Raw genomic sequence first — 15935 nt, 5'->3', positions numbered from 1 at the left:
GGGTATTTGCATAAAGAGCTCGTTTGCGCGCGGTCGATTCGCGTTTCCCGGAGGCGGGGCCGGAAGCGGCGCCTTGGGGCGCGGGGGCAGCGGGCGGGCGGAGCCCGGCGGGGACGCGGCGACATCCGTGAGTGTTCCCGGGACTGCCCCGGGGGCGGGCGGCGGTGCCTGGGGCGCGGCAGTGCCTGGGGCAGGGCTTGGGGCCGGGGGCCGCAGCGGGGCGGGGGGAGCCCCGCCAGCAACGACCCCCGGGAGGGCAGCGGGGCTCGAGCTGGGGATGCGGGCGCTGCCAGCCCCCGGGTTCTGGAGGGCCCGGAGGGACTGGCGGTGCTCCCGCCCGGCTGCGACCGCAGGGACGCTCCCGCACCCTCGGGTGGGGAGGGCGGGTAAAGGCCGCCCCTAAAGCTGGTGCCGGGGTCGGCGCGGAGCACGGGCAGGCAGGTTGTGATCGTCCCGGGCCTCCCCGGTGTTACCCGTGCCCGGTTCTCCCCGGTGTGACTGCGTTCGGCTGTCCCGGGTGTGACCCGTGTGCGGCTCTCTCCCTTGTGTGTCACCCGTGTCCGGTTCTCCTCGGTATGCGTGCCCCTTGTCCGGCTGGGACCCATGCCCGGCTCTCCCCCGTGTTTGTGACCGTGTCCGGTCTCTCCGTGTCTCGCAGGCAGCTGTGCAGCCCCCGCCGCAGCGATGGAGCCGCGGTGCCCGCCCTGGCTGCAGAGCTGCCCCCGGCCGTGCCGCCTCCTGCTGCACGCTCTGTCCTCGGGCCCCGCCGGGGCGATGGCCGCGCTGCGGGTGCTGCAGCGGGGCCAGCCCCGCGAGGGACCGGGGCAGGCGTTCCCCTGGCAGGCTCTCACCGCGGCCGTGTGCGCCGAGGAGCCCGCGCTGGAGGGGCCGCAGGACACCCTGGCTGTGTGAGTCGGACGCGCTTCTAAAGCTCGGTGTTTTGCGGGAGTTGTGGGTGTCAGGTGCACAGTTTGGGAGAGCGCATCTGCTTCCCCCGGTGGAGCGGTTAGTACATGAAGTTGGGATCATAGCAGCGACCCACCGGTGTCCCAGCTTGTGTCTGCAAAAGCTGGTGAAGGCATTAGGTGCCTTCTCTTGTTCCCTGCTAGTGCTGTGAGACTCTGCTCCACGGGGCGGGTTGGAGTCAGGACACGGGGATTTGCTCTAAGTCACCTCTCCTTTTCTCCCCTTACCCAGCAAGCCACGGCTGCTGCTGCTGCCCGTTTTGTGCCAGAGAAACCTCCTCTCCCTGCTCCTCGTGGTGCGGGATGCGGTGCCGGGGGACTGCCTGGACCGGCTGCTCCAGGCCTTGGAGCAAGATTCCCACGTGGATCCCTGGGTGCAGACACTGGGGGATCTGCTCCGGCAGGGACCAAGGGTAGAGGAGGGCTTCCCATCTCCCACTTCCTTGTCTTCTGCGTGTCAGCAGCAGCTTAGGGACCTGTGCCAGAAAATTGGCCAGAAGAAACCAGAGGGGCAAAGAAAACTGAACTGGTGCTTCAGCAAGCAGCCTGATGCCCCTGATTCTGTGCCTCAAGGTGAGAAGCGCAAGAAAGTGTTGGAGGAGAGCCTGGAGTTGGACAGTGAGAGAGAGGGGAAGAGGGTGTTGCTGGAGGAGGTGGCATTTGAGCCCCTGGGGCCCCAGGAATGTGGGGATGTGGCAGGGGTAGAAAAGGAGGTGCCCCAGGAGCCTTCAGGGGGCACATGTGCTCAGAGCACAGATCAGGCTGCTCCAGACAGCTCCCAGCAGGATGCAGTTGGGGAGCTCAGGAAGATTTCCCAGACGGAGCTGGCAGCGGAGGTCCAGTCCTTTGTCCAGGTACTGGGTAGGGTTTGCTGTCCCCTTCCAGCCAGTGAGCTTTTACAGCCTGATGCCCATTCCTTCATCTCATTTCCCTCAGATGCATGGACAGAGGCTGAAAATGCTGCTGCTGCAGGAGTCCAGTGTAAGTGGTTGCTTCTGTCTCTCTCCTGGAGCTGATGCTCTAAACAGGCTCATGCCAGGGCCTCGGAAGGGGTGGAAAAGGAGGTGGATTTCACAGGGCCAGCTGGACAGGGATAAAAAACTCTGTTGTCACTTCCTCTGGGCTGGGATACAGACACCTGCCTGCACCTTGCAGGTGTGAGGGGCCGCCCGTGGGCTCAATGCTGACAGACATGGAGGGAAGGCAAAAGCCCTGAACCCATATTTTGTGGGTTGGTTGATTTGGTGCATTACTCAGGACTCTGTTTCCCTCCAGCACTCCGAGCTGCGCACCCCACCCGAGCTGAGCATCCTGAACAACTGCTCCCCCAGCCAGGTGAGCCCCAGCATCCCTGCTGCAGCCACTGCGGGGGGCCTGCTGCTGTCCCTAATGTCCCTTCCCCTCTGCCATCCCCAGCTCCAGGGGCTGTGCTCCTTCCTCCAGCTCTCCACGTGCCCCGAGCCATTCCTGGTGTGTTTCTGTAGCTGGCTGTTGGCTCTGACCCCTGACCTCAGCTACACCAGCGCAGCCGTCCTGGCAGAGCAGCTCTTCCTCAGGCGAGTACGTGCCAGGGCAGCAGAGGTTTCCTGCTCCCCGTTTCCCTCTCCACTGTCCCCACCTCCTGCCTTTTCCGTCCCTAGGTCCTGTCCCTCACCCAGCCGCCTTCCCGACACCTCATGGCTGCCCTCGCTTCGTTTTGCTCCAAGTATTCCCATCCCTTCTGCCGTGTGCTGGTGGCTGCGGTGCTGCAGGAGCCAGGGGAAGGTGTGGTGGGTTCGTGGGAGGCGTGGCTGCCTCTGGCAGCTGGAGAGGGGCCCAGCTGCAGGGTGCTGTCTCCTGGGAGGCATTTGTCATGTGGAACGTGTGTTAGGAACCACGGAGGCATGGGGCTATTTTTTTCTGGGCAGGTGAACACTTGGGGGTTGGGATGGGAGATGGGTTTACAGATGCCTGAGATGGAGTGGGAGGGCTGGCTAGGCTGGCTTGGGGCTTAATTTTTCCCAAAGGACAGCTGCCATACCTCCATGATTGGAGGGCTCCTGACAGCTCCTAATGCTCGGGCCAGAACTGCCCCAGGGTGGCTATGCTGGCATGAGGAGGGGGTGAACCCCTGCCACAGTAGCATCCCCTTTTCCCAGAGACTGGTGCTGTTTAAACCCTTGCTGCAGCCGGGCAAATGAAGCAGGATTATCCTGGGCAGCAGAAGGAGGCACTGCATGGTTTCTGCCTGTCCTGACTGGGTCATACACCTGGGTGAAGGGGTGCCAGGAAGGGCCGGGCACATCCCCATGGATTTGGCAGCCTCTGGAGGCTCTTCCCTGCTGCTTTGCCCTTGCAGGTGCTGAGCAGACCAAGCTGATGTGTGAGCTGGTGGAGGAGTGCCTGGAGCCACACTCTGTGCAGCTGGTGCTAAGGTGAGGGGTTACGGGGTTGACAGCTCTACTTTGGCCTCACACCCACCTGGATGGGTCCAGCTGGCTCCAGCCATTTGGGAGCACCAGCAAGGCCGTGGGGCAGCACCTTTCTTCTTCACTGTCCTTCCAGCCAAGTCTTGGAGGTGCCTTTGTCAGAGAAACTCCTGCCAGTACTGCAGGCTGTGCTGGGGCGGCAGGTGAGGGGCCCACCTTGTCCCACGGGTTTCCTTGACGACTCCAGCAGTGCTGGAGAAAGGACCCACTCTCCTACCTGCTCCTGGGTCTTTTCCAGGAGGTGCTGCCCCCTGAGCTCTTGGATCTCCTGGTCCTGACTCTGTGCCAGCAGGCCCCAGCCTTCGCCACGTCGCTCAACTACGCCAAGCTGGTGACGGCCGTGCTCACGGCATATCAGAGCCAGGTGAGCGAGGCCAGGCTCAGGTCCTGCAGCTCCTGGTGAGCCACCAGCCAGGGCTGCAGCTGGCCTGGGAACCAGGCCCAGAGGTCTCAGGTGGGCTCCTGGCAGGGCAGCACCCTGAGCTCGTGCTGCCTCCATCCCAGGTCACCCCAGCTCACCGGAGCAGTCTGGCTGCAGTCCTGGATCGGAGCAACGCGGCGCTGAAGAAATCGCTGCGGGCTGTGCTGGAAGGGGCCAGGTGAGGTGGGGACAGGGGTCCCTGTCGTGGGGGATGGCAGGCTCTGCACCCTACGCTGCCCCAGGGGTGGGGAGCCAGAAGGTGCCATGGCTGCTGTGCCAGAGCTGTGCCAGAGCCATGATGGAGCTGTGCTGTGGTGTGCATGGCAGTGGCTTTCCTCTTCTTGATTTCTTTTTCTTTTCTCAGGTGAGCACCAAAAGGAATCAGAAGGCGACAGCTTCCTTGCAAGGAAGACACTCATTGCACAGCAGCAACCACAGCCCACCCCTCACTGGGTTTCCCCTGGTGAGGTGGGACCCTGCGAGCAGCATCTGTTCCCCACAGAGTACCTGGGGCCTCCTGGCAGCACCTGGTGTGAGGGGGCTCTTGCTGGGCAGTGCCATCCCAGCCCCCCACACTCCCTGGGGCTCAGAGGTGACTTGGTTGAACAATTAATGTGTTTCCAGGTGTTTCTGTATCTCCCTCAGGCCTGCCACGCTCATCCTGGCCCTCCTGTGATGGGGGCAGGGCTGTGGGGGCCAGGCAGGACACAACCCGTGGGGGAGTTCCTGAGTTCTTACTGCCCAAAACACGTCACTGAACCAGGACAGACATTGATTTGAGGCTGCACGAAGTTGATAATTCTGGACTTAATTCGCTATCTTGATTTTACTGCAGCTCATTCCAAGCTCTGTGCACGTCCACATTCCTCCCCAGCAGCCAAGCCATTTTTTGGAGTGGTGCAGGCGGGGCTGCTGTTTTGTGTATCTGATCTGCTGGGATTTACAGATCTCTGGGTGCAGGAGAGTGGGATTTAGCTGAATTCCAGCTGAACTTAGCTGGAAAATTTGGATGTTCTGCTTTATATCCACCTTTCTTCCCCATTTGCCAGGTCTGCTAGGGGCCCTGCTGTGTGTGACACATTTCTGGTGATGATGACACTTCTCATTGCCCTAATGGAAAGTGCTTGTATGGCATGACTGTGCTCAAAGTTCTATCCTGTATTCTTGAAAGTACCCACTGGAAACCTCATCTAGGCACCTCCTGGTTTGAGAACTGGGAAGAAAAGGATGGGGGAGAGTGGATACTCAAGAGGCAGAGCTAGGGTTTCAATGGAGGTTTTGAAGCATTGCATACTTCAGGAGCTATTTAAAAATCCATAAACATCTACAAAGGGAGAAGGAGAATCATAACTTGCAGGTGTGACATGTGACTGTTTCAGGTTTGCTCGTTAATATTTAGAGCCCAGCCAGAGGAGGGGAACTCTGAAGCATTAGGTGACACTCTTAGGGCTGAGAGTACAGATTTCTTTATATAAAGAATCTCTTAAGCTATTTTAGGTGACAGTGGACTGATGAGGCTTCAAAGGCCACATTAGCTGGAGGACAGAAACCTCCAGGGAGCCAGATTGTTGATGTGTTTGCATTCCAGTGAGTTAATGGCTGAGTAGAGTGAAGCTATTGTAGGACTGCCCAAAACACGACATAAATAGAAATTGTGCCATGATCACCAAGGTCTAAGCCTGCTCTTGTGGCTTTATTAGGTAGCAGGCTCTGATCTTTGCAGTTTCCCTGCAGAGCTTCTACCGAGTGACCTCGGTGTTATTGTCCTCAGTGCTCCGTCTGGCCGTGGCTGTCAGTCACACGGAGATGGCCACTGGCTTGTGGAAAGAGCCTTCTTAGCCCTGGTTTTGCTCCTGGCTGCATCTTATCAGCTGTGGGTTCCTTTGAGGTGTGCATGCAGATAACAATCACGTAAGGAGAATTGGGAGCAAACCCTGGGAACACTGCACATGCTGGTGGAAGACTGCTTGTTTATATGGAGGTTGGCAGCAGCTGCACAGAAAACTCTGCTTTTGACTCTCTTGACCCTTTCAAGAACTTTAAAATCCATCCTGAACAGTGCAGAGAGGTGGATGCAGCATAAAACATCAGTCAGATTTTGTAGTTCAGCAGAACCTTGGCCAAGGGTGGTGGGAGTGCCAGGACTGGCTCTGTCCTTGTCCTGATTTAATAGCGGTGTGTGTGAAGGGAATGGTCTGGAGCTTTGTCCAAGACCTTTCCTAGGCTGGAGGTAGAAGGCAGTGTGGGATTTTCAGCCAGTTTATTTGTGATACTTGGCAGTGGTTCCTTACCTGCTTCCTCTTCTGCTTGTGGAGTTTTACTTCATGGTACAGAGGGGAATTCCCTTTTTGGCCTAGTAGTTCTCGGGTTTTTTTGAAGGAAATTCATCACATACAATTGCATGGGTTGCTTGTCCACTCTGCTGCCTCCACACCCTCCCACAGGGATTTTTGAACCAGTTTCATGACAAGATGATTCCTCCACTCCCCAAGTGCCTTCGTGGGGCTGTTATCAGACAGCAAAGAACCTCTTTGGGGCGAGCAGAGGTGTGGGGTAGGTGGATGTTAAACACCAGACATCAGAGCCGTGTAGGAGCCTTGGGCCATGCAGCACCTTGTTGGAAGGGGCTGAAACTGCCCCTCTGGTGCCCCTCTCCAAGCAGGAGCTCCAGGTTGTTGCTGTGTCCCCTCTTGCAGCAGTGCTGGGGGTCACCCCACTTCTCCCCGGAGGTAGCTGCATGTCCAGTGACAGCCTGTTAATCTCATGTGTGTAATCCCCAACATGCTGATGCAGTTCTCCCTGGAAACCTGGGGGCTGTGACACCCAAATGTGAGGCTGAACTGCTTGGGGGATGCTCAGCAATATTTATTTTTTTCACTTGGGATTTAAAACTGAATAAAAAGAAAGAGGGATTTTCCTTCTCATCTGTTTGGGTTGTTTGGGGTTTTTTTGCCAACAACCTTTTAATCCTAAAACAAATCAGGTTCTTTCTTGGGAAGCCTGGTGGCTGCCAGGTCCCTGTCAGCTGGGGGAGCCAGGGCCACCGAAAGGTGAATTTGCAGGAGGGCTGGGGTGCTGCTTTGTGGTTGGGCCCCTGCACAGACCTATAAGTCGTGCTTGCCACATCAGTGGCACCAGTCAGTGTCAGCCTGAGCAGCTTTCTTCCAAGAAGTGGATAATCCAGATGACCAGATGACCAGATGACCACACTCTGTGATCTGAGCTGCAAGTTCAGCTCAACTGCAGGCGCCCTGGAAGGTGCTGTCGCTGTAGCTGCTGTGAGGGACCTCGCTGGAAGGAGGACAGGGGACAAAGCCAGAGCCCACAGCAACGTCCTGCCACTCGCCCCTCTGGGCTGGAGATCTCCCAGCAGGGTCTTGTTCATCCCTGCTGAACAGGTCTGTGTGAGGGGAACTGGGCTGCTTTTCCATGTTTGAGGCTCTGTGATACCTAGATTGCAGTCACGATTTAGCTGCTCCCAGGTTAAAAATAAGAATGCCTAAAAATCCCTGCATGCTTTTAGTAAATGCTTGTGGAGGCTTTTGAACGGGATGGTTTGTGAACAGGGGCATTGCCTCTTGTTAACCCTCGCCTGGGTGTGGGAGGGAATAGAGGCACCTGTGTAATGGTGTCCTTAGGTCTGTGTCCTCCAGGGGCAGCCCTGGGCCTGCCAGGACACCGGATCAGAGGCCATGGAGCCTCAGCTGCTGCTCCTGGGGAAGAAGCTGGAGCTCTGCAGGGGTGTCCATCCTCCACTCCCCTTGTTTGGGAACCCCTGGGGCTGCGTTCTGGGCTCTCACTCTGGCAGGGGGGTCAGAGCCTGGGCCAATCGTGCCCCAGCACTGGGAGATGCTGTCTGCCCTCTCAGGGCTTACAAGGTCTGCAGACCCCAAGGGGTCCACTGGGGTCCCTGGGCAAAGGGGGAGCAACAGCAGCTGCCTCCTGGTAGTGCTGGACATCGAGCCCGACTCCCTGTAAGCTCCTTAGGGGAAGAAAGCGGCTTTAGAGGATGTGATGGATTTCAGCAAAGGGATTGGGGCCGGGGCTGAGGCAGTGGGGTGATGGCTGGGGGGAAAGTGAGGCTGCTGAGAGGGGCAGGAGGGATGGGGGTCCTGGGCAGAGTGGCTTCCCTGCATCACCAAACAAGATGCTACTGGAGCTCCTCATCAGCCATCCTGGTTTAGCCTGGTGCTGTGCCCCCCACGAAAGCACGGAGGGCTTCCCCCATCTCTCCTGAGCGCCACCACCCTGCCCTGAGCCTCCTGCCAGGGAGACGCTGAGGCTCTGCTCCGCTCCGCAGACGCCGGGCACGGAGGGAGCAGTCCTGGTCTGTTCAGCTCTGTCACCTCCTCAGCCTGCGGGTGCAAGCTCTGGCCCCGCACCAAAAGCAGAGGTTTCCTGGCCACCTGCAGACCACTCTGCCCGCCCTGGCCCACGCGGGGAGCTCCCAGCCGCCCTCATGCATCTCCTTTAAAGGCCTTCTCTCATCGGGCTCGTCCCCGGCAGCTCCGTCTGCCGCAGATGCGGTTGCTCTGCCCCTCGGGGAGGCTCCGCCGCCGGCAGCGAGCGCCGTGCGGGGCCCCAGCACCGCGGCCCCACCGACTGCCGGCCACGCCGTGCCCCTGACCCCCTCCCGGGGCTGATGGGGGCCCAGCAGAGCTGAGCGCCGGCTCCGGGCTGGGTGGCCCCAGCATCTGCCTTCGGCTGCTTGAGAGGAGTTCAGGCAGGTAATGATGACCCGGGGAGCGTTTGTTCGTCGTCGAGTTGAGGGAAAGCGCCCGGTCTGGCATCCCAGGGGGTTCCTTATGCTAAACCAGCTGCGTGCGTCGTATCTTTTCCATCTGTAACACAAAGATAAGGAGCGAGTGTCTGTGAGGCTGTCAGAGCTGTGGGAAGGCAGCAGCCTGCAGGGTCTGCCGTGGCTGTGATGGATTGAGCACTTTGCAGCAGGGACCAGCCCTCCAGAGGACTCTGATGGTGTGATGAGTTTGGCTGATCCCTGCTGGCTGGGGGCGCCTGAGCCCCTGGGTGGAGGTGTCAGCGACAATTCCCACTGTATAGGCGTGAAATGGGCTGGCTTTGACAGGTGCCAAGTGCTGCTTTTTACACCTTCATCAACGCTGAACAGGCTCTGCGAGCTGGGTGATGGCCCTGCTTGTTTCTGGGGTGACCTAGACTGAGCTTGGCCAAGGCTTTGCACATGCACGTGGGGCTTCAAGCAGTCCCTGCTCTCTGTCCCCCTAGATCTCTCCTGAATTTCCCGTCCTGGACAAAAAATTCTCCTTCTGTCCCATATGTGCATGTCCATGGGCACAGCCTGCAAGGAGTCACTGCAGGACAGTCCCTTGTGCACAGCGACTTTACCCTGGGCTGGGAGAGGCTCTGTGGACTTTGTGCATCTGTGATTCTTTCAACATTGTAAAACAGCTTCAACGGGTTGTCCAAGTTCCTTCAGATTTGAAAATCTTTTACATTTGTGTCTCTGGGAGCTCAGGGATTGCCCTGTCTGCAAGAACAGGGGGTTGCTCCCACTCTGCACTGGGTGCTCACAGTGTGGGGTGGGTGCAAATCTACCTCCCCCCATGAAGTTGACCCACATCACAAGCCCAGAACGAGCATTGCCCTGGGGGAAGGAAATGGGGATGGCAAGCAGGAAAACCCACCCTCAGCACTGCCCAGAAATGAGGCTTCCATTGAATTTCTCATTTGCCTTGCTCTGTGCCCATCGGAATCTCACCAGCCTCCTCCTGAATCACAGCGGGCCTCCCCACCTCTTTTCCCACAGATGCCTCCACGCTAAGCAGAGGAGCTCGAAGCTCCTGCTGGGTGAGAAAACGCTTTAAAAATACAACATTTAGAGGCGTTCTCCATCTGCGCGCAGCTAATGTGGGTCTCTCGTGATAGGTGTGCTGGTCCTGGAGCCTCTGCACTTCACAAATGAAGCCACTCGAAGGGACCTCGCTGGGACAGGGCAAGGAGGAGGCGCAGGGACCGGCCCAGGGACGCCGGCGGCGGCAGCGGCAGAGGACAAGCTGCCCACCCAGCCCCTCACCTCAGAGGTATGTGCACAAAAAGCTCACCCAGCGGCTCTCGGGGTGCTAGCAAGGATGGGACAGTGATGGCAGTGCCAGGCAAGGGACACTGAGCATCGTTTCGGCATGGTGGCCCCTTCTCCTGCAGCCTCTGCGCTCAGGCTTGCCAGGAGGTGAGGGAAGAGCCCTTTCCAGAGCCAGGGGTAAAAGTTTGGGGGTTCAAACCCTCTCCCGGTTGGGTGCTGGGCTCCAGCGTGGGCTGCAGAGGGCTCTTTGCACAGCAGCCCGTGTCTCCACACGCTGGTGACCTGCCACCCCTGGTGGCCTCCAACATCATCGAGCAGGGATGCTACAGAGCTGCCAGACTTTCTGGCACCCGGGACAAGGTTTTGGGGTGATGAACCCGTCCCCGTGCACTTTTAGGGGGGCCTGCCATCCCCATGGGGGTGCTGGGAGATGGTGCCTGGGCTCTGTCGGCGGCTGCATTTGTTGTGGTGCTGGAAGAGGGCGGCTCGCAGCGAGGTCCGCTTGGCAGCCAGAGGGGAAAAAAAAAAAAAAAAAAAAGACAGTGCTGAAGCAAAGCTGGTGACTCACTGCTGGCTGGGAACGGCCTCGGCGGGTCCTCTGTGGGGCTCTGCGGCGGCGGCAGGAGCGGCAGGAGCGGAGGGGGCGGCTCGCCCGGGGCAGGCAGAGCGGGACAGGGACGGAGCAGGCTGTGGAGGATGCTCGGGAGGGACCCAGGTCCTGAGCAGCCCCATCGAGGGAGCTGGGGGAGCGTGGGGGGTGGGATGCTGCCGATGCTTCCTGAGTTTCTTTAGGGATTACCCGGGATTCCCTCCACAGGGAGCAGCAGGCAGAGCTGTGCGGGCTCCTCACATCTCCGGATGAAGGTAAGGGCAGCCCAGGGGGTGGTGGGGTCAAAAGGGTGGGTTTTCCACCCTCCCTCCCTGAGCAGCAGGAGGGTGTCCCCTGGTCTGACAGCACCTGCCTGCAACCCCTTCCAACCCTGGGACCCCAACCCCATCCCCCGGATTTGCCTCACCAGCTGTAACCCACGCTCTGCACTGGATCCCTTGCCCTCCTCCCCCTGCCCTGCCCAGCTGAGTTCCAGCTCCCTCAAACCCACGGGGATATTTTGGGAAGTACCTGGCAGCTCATGTCCCTGGCAGCCCGCAGGCTGCAGAAGTGCCAGTGGCAGTTTTGGGGGTGTCTCCTGAAGTGGTGTCAGGCTGGGGAGGGGACCCTGCTGCCCACCACTCTCTCTGTCCCCAGGCAGGATGAGCAGTCCCCAGGGACACCCAGGCCGGGTTTTGGCTGGGAGCAAGCAGATCGTGGAGCAAGTCAGCCAGGTGAGAGGGAGGGGAGGCCAACAGGTGGGGGGGCCTTCCCTGCCTGGTTCCTTGGGCTCAGCCAGGCCCCCAGCCCCTCTGTGCTGGTCTTCTCGGGGTGCTGTGCAGCACCAGGGAGAGGTCTGCTCCAACAGCACTCTTGTGCCTCTCAGGAGCCAGGCAGGGCCGTGCAGGAGCAGGCTGTGCACCCTGGGGTCAGTGACAGGACTGAAGAAGGTGAGTGAGTCCCCATCCCACATCCCAGCTGGGTCCCCTTAGGGGAAGGCTTGAAGCAGTTGGGGATGAGCATGGGAACACGTTCTGATGGGGGTCATCTCCCTTGGTGGGGACACGGGGAAGGGGAGACTTGGCCGGGGGGACCTAAAGCCCCCTGATGCTGGGGGAAGGATTGGGATGGTTCCACAACATGGGGACCTACCCCTGCTAAGACAGGAGGGCAGAGGGAGGAGGGAAGGCCAAGCAGAAGCCCTCATGTGTGGTCTCTGTGGCCCCACTGCCTTCCTGCAGGTGCAGAAACACTGCAGGAGCCGCTGCTGAGTCTCCCCAGTGAGCTCTCAGTGCTGGACAGACTTGGCTTGCACAGGTAAGACCAGTGAGCACCTGCATCCCTCTGGGGGCTCCAGGACAGGGGGGTCCCAGGGCACAGCACAGTTCAGATTGGACTTTGCTCCTTTTCCACTGCACAAGAGCTGCTGTCCACATAATGGGCACTTGGCTTCTCACTTCTCGTGGTGGCTGGCACCCCTGGGAGCAGAACAAGGGCATTTTAATCATGCAGCCCCCATGATGCCTCCATCCCTGACAGCACTTCTCTTTCTGCAGGGTGGCTTTGACAGAGCAGGATCTGGAGGTGAGGGCTCCGGGTGGGCTGGGGAAGGGGGACAGAAGGACAAACACCTTGCTGGCTCACAGTGCCAGGGCTGTGCCCTGCTCCTGCAGGCACCGCAGTCCCCTGGCAGCCACCTTATAAACCCTTTCCCAGAGATGCTTTTGGCATTTGGAGGCAGCTGCATTTCCATGAGTCGGTCCTCTGAGCGCCCGGCAATCCCACAAAGTGCTCTGCAGCTGTTGAAGAGCGCCCTTAGCCGGGGAGGCAGCAGGAGCCACGCTAATAAAAATAATTTCCCTGCGAGTGCCAGGGCTGAGTCAGGCTCAGCCGTCAGCCGGGACCCGCAGCGAGGGCTGGCGTCTGCCCGGCGCGTGCTCTTGCCAGGAGGGCTCAAGATTTCCATGTGTTATCGGCTGCCTGGGGGACGTGTCTCCTTGGGCTGGCATCTCAAGGGACTGTCCCCAGCATGCAGCAGCCTAACGGGGTGCTGGGGCCAAACAAATGCTGATTAACTTTAGCACTGCCCTGTTTGGTGGCACGCTGGGAGGTCTGTCTGTGCCTTGGGGACAGCAGCACACGGCCCCGGTGGCTTCCCTTCTGCCCCCATGTCCCACCTCTCGCCTTCCCACCCCACAGGCAGCCTTTGCCCACCTTGCCCTGGCTTTTCGCTGCGATATGTTCACCCTGCAGCAACGGGTGGAGGTGGAGAAACGGGCAAGGGATGCAGCAGAGGAAAACATCCAGGAGGAGCTGGGGCAGTGCCAAGCTGCCCTGGAGGTAGGTGGGCACCAGGGCAGGGGGTGGGCACGTGCTGGGAACACCCAGCCCCAGAGGGATTTGGACGACTCAAAGTGCCAGCTCCAGCAGTTCCATCCTATCCCCCCACAGAGGCTGGGTCGATCCTCTGCCAATGCAGGCTGCAAGGAGGTGCTGGAGCAGCTGCAGCACAACCTGGCCGTGCTGTCAGCAGCTGTTGAGCGGGCAACCAGTGCCGCGGAGAAGCTGGGGGCTGTACACCAGGTATGTCCACAGCCCAGGGCTGGGAGTGATGGAGGGTGCTACACACAGGCCTGGGGACTCATCCCTGGGCTTGCTGGGGCCTGTCCCTCCTCTCATGGCGCTGGCCTTGACCTCATGTTTGCGCTTAGGAGAGTGCAAGGGATCCATGCGCCTGCCCTGGGGAGCAGGAAGGGGATGCAGCTGCACTCCCTGGGTGGAGGCACCATGGGATGCTCAGGGAGGGACTGGCAGAGACCTGGCTCCTTAGGAGATGGGGGCCCTGACCCCCATCCTGCCTGGCTGCAGGAGGCCCGGATGAGCCGAGCAGCAGAGGTGATGGTGCAGCACGTGGAGAACCTGAAGCGGCACCACATGCGGGAGCACGCGGAGCTGGAGGAGATGAAGCGCCTGATCCAGCAAAACTCCCGCAACCGGCAGCTGGCGGAGATCCAGGGTGAGGTGGGCTCTGCCGCCGGGGCCTCTGCGGGGTTTGCACGGAGCAACCCTGCAGGATTTGGTCCCAAGCCCCTCTGGAGGGTCAGTGTGACCCTGCACCACAGAGCCAGTGGGTGGTGTGAGTTGAGGACCAGGGGTGGGGAACAGCTGATGGATGGGGTGGTGAAGGGAACAGCTGATGACAGTTGTGAGGGGACAGTGGAACAGCAGATCGGCGTGGGAGCAGGTGCTGGTGGCCGGAGAGCCGCAACCCAGCTGGGAATGCGGGGCAGTGGGGCCCCATGCACAAAAAGGACTCTGTTCCTGAACACCAAGGCCCACACGTGCCATTGCTGTGCATGTGACAGGTCCCCCTGCCTGGGGCACCACCTGTGCCACACACAGAGCACATGGCCAGGACAGCTTTCAATGGCAGGGAGGTTTGTGACTGTCTGTGCATCAGCCCCATCTTAGTGTTGGGGGACGATGTAAGGTGGCTTCTCTTTGCTCCCAGATGATGTGGAGCCACGGCTGAGACCTCACCCCCTGAAGAGAACTTTCCAGCAGGTAACTGGTCCCGGTTCAAGAGCCTCGGAGTCAGTGCCTCCCCATGCCCTGCTGCCCTCGCTCAGCTGGCTGCCCCCACACATCCACCAGGCCCCAAGCAATGTTACTCCAGCCAGCTGCTTGCTGCAGTGACGATCTGCTGGAAGTGCCAGGGATGAGGCAAAATGTAGGGGCAGCCTTGGAGGACTGCTGGTAGACAGCAAGCTGGGGGCTGCCTGTCCAAGAGATCTCAGGCAGATCCTTCTTCCATTGCAGGGTCACAGTGCAAGAGCCACAGGCTTGGCTGTTCTCTAGCACCAGCTTGAATGCGACACTGTTTCCTCTATAGCTCCAGAGGTAGGGGAGGGGGTTAGGCAGCCCCACCAGAACAGCTTGCAGCAGTAATGACAGGCATAAACCTCTTGGCTTTGACCTTCCCTGGCTTTCCAGCTTCCCCTCTTAGCTCCAGGGCCAGTGGGAGTTGGCAATGCCCCTTCTCCTTGAAGTCCCTTGCCTGTGCTGGGGAGGTGATGGGAAAGAGGAGGTGAGAAGCAGCCGCACAGTGCTCACCCTCAGCCCCTCTGTTGCAGGGGTCTGCCCGCCGCAGAGTCAGCATCGCCGTCATCCCCAAGCAGCTCTTGGTAAGGACGTGTTCGGTGGGGACAGTCAGGAGCTGTGTCCCCAGGCTCAGCGCTGCTGGGGCTCTGGGTCCCCACTGATGCTCCCACCTTCGGTGCCCAGCCAGGTGCCAGCCCCGACAGCCGAGCAGCCCCAGCAGGTGACTCGGAGCCAGAGGGGGCCCAGCGCTGGCCCAGCATCCAGAGGTAACTGCACTGGGTGGCCAGGCAACCATGGCACCGGCTCCACTAGCCCACGTGGGACAGCGCCAACCCTGTCCTCACCCTTCCCAGGAGTGAACTGGAGCCACGGGGCCAGGACAGCGCCGTGACCGGGAAGCTGGTGGCTGAGGCAGATGGCAGAGGCTCAAGTGCAGGGGACGAGGAGCCGGAGCAGCTTGGGCTGACGTGAGCAGCATCCTGCATGTGCCCAGCATCCCCCTCATGGCTGCTGGCCTCTCTCCGGTCCCCAGGTGGCCAGCACTTGGGCAGGGGCTGGGGGATTTAGTGGTGGAAGGCCAGGATTTTGCTGTGCCTCAGTTTTGCGGGTTGCCCACGCTCTCCCAGGCTTGTTGCATTTGTGTTTGGAAAAGGGCCAGTGAGGTTCGGGGCTAAGTTAAACATCCTCCTTGTCCCCCACTGGGGTGGAGGTGGGATGTGCTCTCTCCCACGGATGACAAGTGTCCCTGGTCACTTTCTCCCCAGGTCCAAAGGGTCTGCAGCAGAGCTGTGGCGTCCGTGGCTCTTCTTCCCGCAGCACTACTGGGTTATCTTCTGGCTGCTTCTCCTGAGCATCGCCTTCCTCCTCCTCATCCGTGTCCTCGAGTTGCAGCGGCTGCAGTCTGCAGCATCATCCAAGGCCTAGCTGGACCGGGGAGGGGGAGCTGAGAGGCATCTCTGCTCCTTCCCCACGTCCTAAAACACCAAAACCCTAGAATAATAAAACGGGAGGAAAAGTGGGGTAATTGTAATGACGGAGCAGGGGGAACATCCTGTGGCGGGATCTAAGGTATGGCTGGCGCATCCATATAATCATGAAGGGTTCAGGGAGCTGCAGAAGCTCTCACTGATGCTCTGAGTTGCCTGTTCTCAGCACATCAAGGGGTGCAGGTGTGCTCCCACGTCGCCTGTGCTGGAGACAGCCCGGGCTGCCCACAGCGGTGGGTTTGCAGTAGAGCCGCGTCCCTCAGTGCCACCACGCGCCCTCAGTCCCTGCTGTAATTCACATCTAATGCTCCTTTGCTGCTGCCCGGGGGACAAGGCTGGGGCTGGAA

At 59.9% G+C, this 15935-nt stretch overlaps 2 protein-coding genes across 9 annotated transcripts; both read left to right on the top strand.

The window, feature by feature from the left end:
• The first annotated feature begins 19 nt into the window (after window positions 1-19).
• On the top strand, window positions 20-6778 carry FANCE (FA complementation group E). Of its 4 annotated transcripts, none has more exons than XM_042013780.1 (12): window positions 20-127; window positions 659-908; window positions 1198-1819; window positions 1902-1946; window positions 2241-2300; window positions 2382-2525; window positions 2606-2729; window positions 3304-3379; window positions 3510-3576; window positions 3672-3797; window positions 3938-4032; window positions 4219-6778. In XM_042013780.1, the coding sequence occupies exons 2-12, from the start codon at window positions 685-687 to the stop codon at window positions 4220-4222; spliced, it is 1587 nt and encodes a 528-aa protein (XP_041869714.1). In that variant the 5' UTR covers window positions 20-127; window positions 659-684; the 3' UTR covers window positions 4223-6778. The 4 variants fall into 4 exon arrangements, with proteins under 4 accessions (XP_041869714.1, XP_041869715.1, XP_041869718.1 ...); XM_042013781.1 differs by lacking the exon at window positions 20-127 and adding an exon at window positions 166-573; XM_042013784.1 differs by lacking the exon at window positions 20-127 and having other exon boundaries at window positions 226-908; window positions 2409-2525.
• A 119-nt stretch (window positions 6779-6897) lies between these two features.
• Window positions 6898-15620, top strand: LOC121657743 (inositol 1,4,5-triphosphate receptor associated 1-like). Of its 5 annotated transcripts, none has more exons than XM_042013788.1 (16): window positions 7228-7252; window positions 9640-9680; window positions 9759-9913; window positions 10730-10776; window positions 11159-11235; window positions 11388-11451; window positions 11743-11818; window positions 12058-12085; window positions 12701-12841; window positions 12953-13084; window positions 13370-13517; window positions 14013-14065; window positions 14635-14685; window positions 14786-14868; window positions 14956-15069; window positions 15367-15620. In XM_042013788.1, the coding sequence occupies exons 3-16, from the start codon at window positions 9792-9794 to the stop codon at window positions 15524-15526; spliced, it is 1296 nt and encodes a 431-aa protein (XP_041869722.1). In that variant the 5' UTR covers window positions 7228-7252; window positions 9640-9680; window positions 9759-9791; the 3' UTR covers window positions 15527-15620. The 5 variants fall into 5 exon arrangements, 4 of the variants coding, with proteins under 4 accessions (XP_041869719.1, XP_041869722.1, XP_041869720.1 ...); XM_042013786.1 differs by lacking the exon at window positions 7228-7252 and adding an exon at window positions 7984-8581; XR_006013704.1 differs by lacking the exon at window positions 9640-9680 and having other exon boundaries at window positions 6898-7252; window positions 14790-14868; window positions 15367-15480.
• Window positions 15621-15935: the final 315 nt, after the last annotated feature.

This window comes from Corvus kubaryi, unplaced genomic scaffold (genome assembly GCF_017639235.1).
Source record: "Corvus kubaryi isolate FWS band 111438036 unplaced genomic scaffold, C.kubaryi_AGA036_p1.0 split1-37355, whole genome shotgun sequence".
Lineage (NCBI taxonomy): Eukaryota > Metazoa > Chordata > Aves > Passeriformes > Corvidae > Corvus > Corvus kubaryi.
This window is presented reverse-complemented; position numbering and strand designations above follow the sequence as displayed.

Bases quoted from the DNA above. Each gene is read 5' to 3' on its own strand.
- LOC121657743 (XM_042013785.1), top strand. From the start codon at position 7,055: ATGACCACACTCTGTGATCTGAGCTGCAAGTTCAGCTCAACTGCAGGC. The intron at 11,236-11,387 runs GTGAGAGGGAGG...TGTGCCTCTCAG, and splicing joins TCGTGGAGCAAGTCAGCCAG to GAGCCAGGCAGGGCCGTGCA. The intron at 13,518-14,012 runs GTGAGGTGGGCT...CTTTGCTCCCAG, and splicing joins GCAGCTGGCGGAGATCCAGG to ATGATGTGGAGCCACGGCTG.
- FANCE (XM_042013780.1), top strand. From the start codon at position 685: ATGGAGCCGCGGTGCCCGCCCTGGCTGCAGAGCTGCCCCCGGCCGTGC. The intron at 2,526-2,605 runs GTACGTGCCAGG...TTCCGTCCCTAG, and splicing joins AGCAGCTCTTCCTCAGGCGA to GTCCTGTCCCTCACCCAGCC. The intron at 3,798-3,937 runs GTGAGCGAGGCC...CCTCCATCCCAG, and splicing joins TCACGGCATATCAGAGCCAG to GTCACCCCAGCTCACCGGAG.